At 35.6% G+C, this 10,004-nt stretch overlaps 1 protein-coding gene across 6 annotated transcripts in view; it reads right to left on the bottom strand.

The window, feature by feature from the left end:
* rc3h1b (ring finger and CCCH-type domains 1b) overlaps positions 1–9,268 on the bottom strand; it is a 33,989-nt gene extending 24,721 nt beyond the window's left edge. For 5 of the 6 annotated variants that reach the window (XM_056472171.1, XM_056472204.1, XM_056472188.1 and 2 more), the window contains exons 1-4: positions 9,118–9,268; positions 4,842–5,284; positions 4,623–4,743; positions 1,818–2,057 (exon numbers count right to left, since the gene is read on the bottom strand). In XM_056472171.1, coding sequence (XP_056328146.1) covers positions 1,818–2,057; positions 4,623–4,743; positions 4,842–5,072 — 592 coding nt within the window. In that variant the 5' untranslated portion in view covers positions 5,073–5,284; positions 9,118–9,268. The remainder of the gene's footprint in view (positions 1–1,817; positions 2,058–4,622; positions 4,744–4,841; positions 5,285–9,117) is intronic. The other variant, XM_056472180.1, reaches the window with a different exon arrangement.
* Positions 9,269–10,004: the final 736 nt, after the last annotated feature.

Raw genomic sequence — 10,004 nt, 5'->3', positions numbered from 1 at the left:
GGATAAGAGTATAAAGTACGGACTGGTATTTTAATAGAATTTGATATTTTTTTTAAATGGAAAGAAACAACCCTCCACATTTCGTAATGTGTGTGTCTGTGGTCCTTAGCTGACTCGGTAGGTGCAGAGAATAGTGTCAAACAGCCGTGTGTATATGGAATATCCTGTTGCAAAACACAGCGAAAAAAGTCCTACAAGATGGTAATAGTTTAATTAAGTTGTTTACATGTCTGTACTCCACTTTAATAATGCGTTTAAAATACACATACTCCACGTATTTATTCCATTTCTGTTCAGTACAATTATGACTTTAGTCAGATTAAGGTCATCAAAAATCAATGTTTACATGGTAGACTCTTAATCAGAATACTGTCTTAATCGTACTACAATCAGATTATTGTTGTCCATGTAAACGTTCTCATTGTAAAATTATGAATTCTTTCCAAACAGAGTCATTTTGTGAAAATAGATTTATATCGCAATATACATAGCAAAAAAAACAAACATCGCAATGTCAGCCCCACCTCAACATATCTTCTGTTGTGTTTAATCAAAAAAAAAAAAAAAACAGTGGAACAAGTAAAGGGTGAGTAAATGATTGCAGATTTTTCATTTTTAGGTGAACTATCGTACTATCGTAAATGTGTAAACTGGACTGAATTTGCATGACAAACTGAATGTGTGAGTATGAACAGGTTTTTCAATAGCCCGTTTCCACTGAGTAGTACGCTTTTTTACCAGACCGTATCACTTTTTTGGCACCCTTTCGAAAGGGTACCAAACATGAGAATGTGTACTAAAAGGCGGAGCTAGACGTGCAGCTGAACGCTATTGTTTTACAGAGATAAGTCATTCGATCATGCAACAGGCCAGAATGAAAACAAAGGAACCGGCAGGTTTAAAATCCACACAGCCGAGAGATTACAGTGGAATTATATATACATATAATAACGAGCCGTGGTTGACCCGGGCTCAAACAAACCTTGTCAGCGTCTTGATGAACAGCCACAAAGCCAAGAAGAAGAGCAGATTTTACCCTGCAACCCGTAGTTTTTTACGAGCCAGTCTGAAGCACGAGCGGTTTTGTTTTCTTGCTTGCACTTGCAGCGCGTCTATATTTGAAATAACAAACTTCTTGAGCTGATGATAATAACGTGCGCTTGATTATTGACGTGCTTTTGAAACCCAATCCTGTCAGAAAACTGACAAACGCGAGAGTGATACTCGAAAAAAATAAAGGAGAAGCCGGAAAAAAAGGAACATTATTTTTTCGCCATGTTTAACTATTATCATCACCTTTCGGACTATTATGAACTCGGAATGATGGAACAAGAAGTTTCACATGCTGCTGAGGGACTAAATGTGTGTTGCGTGTAGTTTTTCTGTAATTGGTAACATATCGGAGACTGTCAGGGTCTGTATGTGTTCATATGTTGCATTTATTTATTTATTTTATATAATTACAGACGTTACAGTAGGCTATTTCGCACTGTCATTGATTTGCAGTTATAATCAACTCTATAATGTTCATAGAAAAGTTAGTAATAAACATTTATTACTAAAAACTTTATTAAGTATTTATGTGTATGAAGCATCCGTTTTGTGAGTAGTGCTTCTCATATGATATTTGAACGACCCGTACAGCTTTACTGTAGACATTTTCTCAAGCGAAAATGACGTTGACTGAAACTTTCTGTTGTGCAACACGCCCACCAAAAGAGTACCATTGGTACCCTTTTAGCAGTGGAAACGCAAGCCTGATAAAGGTGACCCGTACCGTACCAGTCAATGGCAAAGAGCCTCAATTGTTTTCTTACCAGGACCCAGAAACTGGCAGCCTCTGGCTCTCACAGCTGCCCACAGGTTGGATGAGAGCTGCTGGGGGTTTTGGTGCTGCAGAATGAGCTCTGTAACAGTTCTTTCACCCAGAGATCGAGCTGCCCGCATGGCCCTGACCCGTCCTTCCTCCTCCACCAGCTGACAGTGCACCAGAGTCACCAGCTTCCTCTGCATGGGCCGGCTTAGCATGCTCTGAGCAGCATTACTCAACCCCACTCCTGGATACACCAAAAAAAAAACAGAGCAATCATTTCCCATGCCCATCACACAGATTTAAAGTTGGCAGGAAATTAAAACTCTAACTATATGCTTTCTAAATTAATTGTACAGTGAATGTTCAATCCAGGAATTAAAAGAACACTTGAGTGAAATACACCAGTTTTAAAAGGTCATTTTGCAAACTTTGACTACATATATCTTTCAATAGCAGGGTATTTACAGAACTTCTTAAGTTAAATTTAATACCTTTTACTACCTTTAAGACCTTAAAAAAATGTAATGCCAGCACGACTACCAGCTGCAACTGTAGTGGCGTAAATGAAATATCTTTCCAAATGGAATAACATATTGCAGATAACATATACTTTTAAGTAAAGCAGAGGTATTAATCAAGATGTCACAATGGGCCTTTGTCCAAATTCATCAGTAACCTTGGTCAAGTGCTTCCGGCGAACTGTATGCAGTTACCAAATCGACACGTTTAAAGTCCGTTTTCTTGAAAAATCAGCGATCTCCACTGGCTGAGTGATGTTCAATATAAAGTGGGTCTCAGAATGTACAAAAAGCACTGCATTAAATCACATATTTTCCCACCATGTCTTTAAAACATGAACATTTCTTTTACCCCAGTATATTCAATGGCGCTTCTGTGCTAGCCTGCTAATTCTGACAGGCACGTGTCAGAAAATGGCTTTTCATCTTGTTTTACGCTTGAGCAACTAAATGAATGCCAAAGTCTATTTAGCTGATTGTATTTTAATAACATTACAACATTGATGCTGTAAAAAGAATCGTATAAAATGGAAAAAAAGTCACATTAACCGTTCACCGGAAGCTTATCAGCATGGGAAGAAGCACTAGCTGTACCTATACCCTATTGCATAACAATAGCCGCTCTTCTAAGAACAGTTCGGTGTGGTTACGGTTGTTTCTCCACTGAGCCTAGAACTGCGCAGCACGATTACAAACCATTCTCGGCCCGATTTCGCAGCACGGTAAAGAAAACCGTGTTGAACTGTGCTAATAGATTCTGTGTGTCAGGGCTTGAAATTAACTTTTTTACCTGGTAAAAAAAAAAAAATTGGGCTCGAAAGTGTAATACCTCGTCAGAGGACGTTTATTACTTCTTAATGCCCTTAATTTTGGCTAATTTCATTTACCACCTTTTACAACCCCCAAAGACACCCTGAATAGAGAAGAAAGATGCTTTACAACCAGATATTAAAGAATGATTTAACTGAAACTGTTTTGTTATTTAATAGAAAGTTGCTTTAAAAGAATGAATGGCATGAAGTGGTATATAAATAAATTTGACCTCACGTGACTGGAATGCTGAATCACAGAACCATTACAGAAGTTTTTTAAACAGTTATTTCCCTTCTGTCGTCTCTAATTTTTGTATTGCCACTGAGAGGAAAATATCTTAATGCCACCCTCAGCAACAGCAAATAAAGTTATTTAATTTTCATTACATTATATAGAGCCAGATCACAAGTGAAATTATTTAAAATTCCTTTCAACAGAACAGGGGTATACTTTGTTCTTTTATTAATCAAACAAAAGATATATATATATATATATATATATATATATATATATATATATATATATATATATATATATATATATATAATATATATAATATAATATATATAATATATATATATATATATATATATATATATATATATATATATATATATATATATATATATATATATATATATATATAATATATCTTATTTACATGACTGCATGTCATTTCTCTCTGCTTGCTGTTTATCGTGTGAAGTTAAATTCTGCAGCAGAGAGAGAGAGACAGAGAGAGAGAGAGCATGCATCATAAAATATGTTGGGTCTAATCAGGCAAAAATATGAGCCAGGTTGAAAGTAAATAAATCCTGTTTTTATGTTGGGTTCACACCAAATGTGGAATTTAGGCCCAATCCCAATTCTACCCCTTAGCCTTTCCCCTTAGCCCCACCCCTCGTTTTGCGCGTCCACGTGAAGGGGTAGGGGTGTCCCAATTTTTTCGAAGGCGAAGGGCTAGATACCCATCAAAACTAAGATTTTTCAGGACCACACTCGAAACCATGGGGTAAGAAAATTTCCCGGGATACACCATCTACAACGGTAGCATATATATATATATTTGGAGGTCCAAAGTGAACCTCCGCAAACACAGCGATGATGTCACATTCGCTGTGCGCACCGAGTTCAATAACAGAAAGCTGATTGGCTATTGCATGTTGGTCTCATTTGTAGTTGTAATACGGCAAATTACATTAGGACTAGTGAAATAAAGAACAACAACACTACGAAAACCAAAGCAGCAACAACAACAAAAAATTATTTAAATGAGCATTCGCTGTAGCTTAACATGGACATTGGAAAAACAAGACTTGTGCAAAAATAGTTAAGACCTAGAACAGCAATTTATAAGACCTAAAATTTCGATTTTTAAATGTTAGACTTTTTAAGACCCTGCGGAAACCCTGCTTGTGGAACAAAAGCACTTGGGTTGCAGCACTACTTGGTAAGAGCTTTCTTAGCATGGCAGTTACCTCGTGCACTGCTGAGGGGTTTGAGGTAGAGGGCCAGCTCCTCAACACACTGTCGTGCCTCATCATAATGCTTTGTGTCCTCTGGACACGTAATAAGCGCCACCGGTTGCTGTTTCGGAACCTGATAGAAATTGACAAATAAAACGGAAGTACAGAGTGAGTGGTGTGAACCAAAAAAAGCGGCCACAATGCTCAGTCAGCATGGTCAAAATGCCTCACCTGACCCCCGACCAGCTGTAGCAGGGCTGAGTTGACGGGCAGCTGTTCAATGTCAGTATTGATGGCCGTCTGGTCAAAGGGGCAGGCCTTGCGGTGCAGCTTGTTGAGGCACATCTTGCAAACGGTGTGGCCACAGCCCAGACTGATGGGCCGACGCACCGTCTCCTCGAACGTCTGGGTGCATATCGGACACAGCAAAAACTCTGTCCATTGTGGGGCTTGTACAGGCATGGTAGCAGGGTTGTTCTACATGTAAACGAGGGTGGGGGGGCTTCTTCTGGGTGCGTGTGTGACTGGGTGGTGTGTCATTTAACAAAAAAGGAAATAATAGATGGAGGGGGGAATGAAAGATTCCACTGGAATCAAAAAATCTTCTGAACACAGGAGTTCTTAAATAAGTTCACACGTCCCGGGTGATCATCACATGGTGTAATACCTGAAACCTGGAACAAAAGGAAGAATCAGTCAAACATGGAAATAAAACAATAATTATAAATGCACTGATATGGTGGACTCGCATGATGCACGTGATCAAGCAACACATTTAGAGCATAAAAACAGGAACTGACAGGCTAACTTTAGATGGACAGCATCAGACAGCTGTTGCTACACAAACAAACTAAAAATGTAAACAAAAGAATACAGTTTAAATATTTATTAACAAATCTTTAAATCCTCCTGAAGCAGAAACATTTCTTTATTTCAGAAAAGAATTGTGCCAAACAATATTACAACTGATGGCAATTAAAACACTGCTTTAGCACTGTGTGTGTGTATGTTTATTTGTGCACTGGTCAGTATTGGCCAGCTTTGCATCTAGACTTATGACAATCTCAGATTTTCATTTTAAGATTAATTACAATTTTAATGAATAAGGCTTTTATCATGATGTTATTATCATGATATTGACCAGAGCTACAGAAAAGGTTACTTTAACAGGCATAACAACCAAAAATACATGTAGTAGGCCAGATTCTGTAAATGTTTGAACAATTACAATAACTGATCAATCAAGTCTCGCTGTAATGAACACCTCAGTAAATACAACCTGATCATTCATTACTCTAAAAGTTCAAATAATAAATAATTCTTATTCACTGTATTTGGAAGTGCCCAAGGTTTCATTACTGTTCATGCTCATAATCATAATTTACAGAGTTATTAAATATCGCCATATCTATTTGCATCTTTCACTAGTATTAAATAACACATCTAAAACAGATATGCAAGTGTTTACTACATTTAGTCCCTGGTTTCAAGTCTAAACAGTTTCAACTATATATATATATATATATATATATATATATAGTGTGACACATGCAGCATTATGGATTTCCAAATTGGTAAAAAAAACAAAACAAAAAAAGGCAAAAGCATGCTTTAAAACAAATAAACAAACAATTCACTACAGTAATATACTGTTTTGCTGAATATGGCCACTATCCATATTTTTATGAGTTTTTATTTAAGTGTCATAAAAAGGTTTTGTAAAGTTTTTATTTATAATCTATCTTATTTCCATAACTTTTTTCTGTCATTGCTGAACTGCATCTTCTGAAGTATGGAGTGATAAAATGAAGGCACCTCTGTAAAAACATAAAAATTTTAACCATGAATGGAAAAAATTGTCATCATTTCCTCAAATTCCACTTGTTCAAATCTTAAAAAATATTGATATTAAGATTTATATATAAAAATTGTGAATAGATGATTGGTAGCCTTTGACACTAATGCTGGGCAAAAATTAATCGCAATTAATCATCCAAAATAAAAGTTTGTTTTGATGTGTGTGTATTTTGTGTATGTAATACACACACAAAGATATATAAGATATATAATAATATATATATATATATATATATATATATATAATTTGTATTAGCAATGCACAATATTGGGAAAATCTGATATTGCGATATTTTATTTTTCTGCAATAAAAATTGCAATATGAATACAGTTTCATAAGATGGTTAGAATAGCACGATTTGAAGGTTTTCTGGGGAGCCTAACAGTATTCAGTTACAGAAATTAAATAATCACAACGCAAAAAAATGCTTTTCTTATGTTGCTTTGTTTCGTTTCTAGTCCAAATATCTAAAAATTCTTAGATCAAAAAAAATTTTGTTTTGTTTTCAACTTGAGAAGAAATAAAAATAATAAAATAAAGACTTTTTTTCCTGAAAACAAGCTAAAATATCCGCCAGTGTGTTAAGTAAAATAATCTTGTTTTCGCTTTAGATATTTGGACTAAAAACAAGACAGAAATTTTAAAACTTTTGCATAAAATCTTATATATTCTGTATAAATACAGTAATTAAATACAATTGTGTATAATTTAGACTCAGCACTGCATATCCTGTGATGACTATTGCGTGTACACACTATGGGATATAGTTGCTCAAACTATATATTGTACAGCACTAATTTGTATCATATATATATATATATATATATATATATATATATATATATATATATATATATATATATATATATACACACATACAGTTAAAGTTAGAATTATTAGCCCCCCTTTAAATGTCACTTTAAGCTGTCTAGAAGTGTCTTGAAAAATATCTAGTCAAATATTATTTGCTGACATCATGGCAAAGATAAAATAAATCAGTTATTAGAAATGAGTTATTTAAACAATTATGTTTAGAAATGTGTTAAAAAAATCTCTCCGTTAACAGAAATTGTATGTGTATACACACACACACACACAGACACGCACACACACACACACACACACACACACACACATATATATATATATATATATATATATATATATATATATTTATTTATTTATTTATACATAATATACACAGTACACACACTTAAATTATGTCAAAACAAACTTTAATTTTGCATGCGATTCATTTTTGCCCAGCACTAGAAAGAATATGAACATGAATGGTTACCAGTTTCCAACATTCTTATAATATCTTCTTTTTTGTTGTTTGAAACCACTTGAGGCTTCAATAAGTAAACTGAAACGTTTGGATGAACTAATTATGATGAATAAACAAATACATAACTTAAACTTGTTACAGGATGTATACTGCTGCTTTCTAATAATCTGAAGGGCTTCTTTCATCCTCACTTTAAGTCGTTTTGGATAAATGACAAATAAATAAAATGTCAAATGAGCAAGTGTAAACTATACTATTGACTCCAATTAGAGCCCAAATGATTAAACCTGCCTTCACACTGGGTGTAGATTTTTGTTCTAATAAAGTTATGGAAATGTGTGAACATTATATTGAATGACTGATTTTTATGTTTAAACTGAAATGTGTTATACAAAACAGCTGTTTTAACTTCCAGTGATTAATCTGACGGATAAAGTTATGTTTAATTAATTATTACATTAGCATCCTTTAAGTGTTAAGGTTTCCCACAGCAAACTGGTTTGTAATTCAACTTAACTTTATACATTTTAAGCACTGCATAAACGTCTACACACAAGTCTGATAGCCACGTGATAATATCAGCCCAATTTACAAGCCACAAAAGAAAAGGATACAAGTTAACTTCGAATATTTCGTTTCTCTCCATTAGCTGCCAAGCTAACAACGTTCACTGGATCCAGTGTCTCAATACGCTAGTTGGTAATTTGTTAGTTTATTTCTTTTCACAGACAGTTAGCAAGATAAGAACGTGTACTCCAGGATGTGATTGTTGCAAACTTCCTTAGGTGAGGTGAAAAAAACGTGAATCAAACGATCGTGCGAGATATGTTTGAGCTAAACCTCAAGAGATCCCGCGATTATGTAACATAGCAACCGCTGAACCTGACCAAAACACTCGATTATTGTTCACTCCGTCGACACACTGTGGCGGAAACATGACATGTGATAAGAATAGATGCAAATACGCGGTCACGTGAATTACTGTAAATAGCTATTTTTGTAAACGGAGGCCCGTGTAAACACAGCGTTCAGTTCGGCTATTGCCGAAGCTAATAGGGTACATTGGCTAACGAGATAGCCATTTCAGTCGAATATATAGCCGGAATCCTTTTTGCTGACAAAGACAGCACCTAAGACTTCACGTCTCACCAATTAACTATCCGATATGTCTCAGAGCTGACTGAAAATACCAAAAGATAGCTGAAGGCAAATGCTAGCCGGGCGGCTAAATGCTGCAAACGTGCTATCAGATTAGCCGTTAGCCAACAGTGTGCGGTCCACACCCAGAAGCCAACACATAATGCAATGAAAATGCGCTATTCTGCAAGCCACAGACCACGAGACAACAAATGCACACTCACCCGTTCATACTCACTGAGTATCGACTATCTTCGTCTTTCCTTAAGAAAACGGTTGATAATTTCCTCGGTCGCCATGTCGACCGTTATAACGGGTTGCCGAAGTAGTTCGGGAGTTCCTCGCGTAAAACTGCCAGCAAACGGCAGCGCTCGAGTTAACCGAGGGAGAGAAGAATCGAGATAGCAGCGGTGCCCCCTGTGGAAGAGTAGCGCGCTGCACCCGGGCTCAACCTGAAAACACCAAAGATCCATAAGCATGGGAGACAACATGAACTCAGTGTACGTTTAGTTATTTTAGTGCTGGGCAAAAATGTATCACAATTAATTGCATACAGTGTTATGTACAGTTAAAATGAGATTTATTAGCCCTCCAGAATTATTAGCCCCCCTGTATCACATTTATAAACAACATAGTATTAATAACTCATTTCTGATAACTGATTTCTTTCACATTTTCCTCGATGACAGTACATAATATTCATTCATTCATTTTCCTTCGGCTTAGTCCCTTTATTAATCTGGGGTCGCCACAGCAGAATGAACCACCAACTTATCCAGCATATGTTTTAGGCAGCGGATGCCTTTCCAGCTGCAACCCAGTACCTGAAAAGATCCATACACACTCATTTACACACACACACACACTATGTTTATTCAATTCAAAAAGTTTGGGGTCAGTACCATTTTTATGTGTTTTAAAATAAGCTTCTCCTGCTCTCCAATGCTGCATTTATTTAATCAAATATACAGTACAAATTGTAAAATTGTGAAATGTTATTGTGCTATAAAATAACTGTTCAAAAGTAGTTTACCATTTAATTGGATCATTTTCAAGAATTTCAAAGAATTTTAAAATGATTATTATTATGCTGATTATTATTATTAATATT

This window comes from Danio aesculapii, chromosome 2 (genome assembly GCF_903798145.1).
Source record: "Danio aesculapii chromosome 2, fDanAes4.1, whole genome shotgun sequence".
Lineage (NCBI taxonomy): Eukaryota > Metazoa > Chordata > Actinopteri > Cypriniformes > Danionidae > Danio > Danio aesculapii.
The sequence above is the reverse complement of the archived record's forward strand: the minus strand, read 5'-3'. Positions and strand labels throughout refer to the sequence as shown.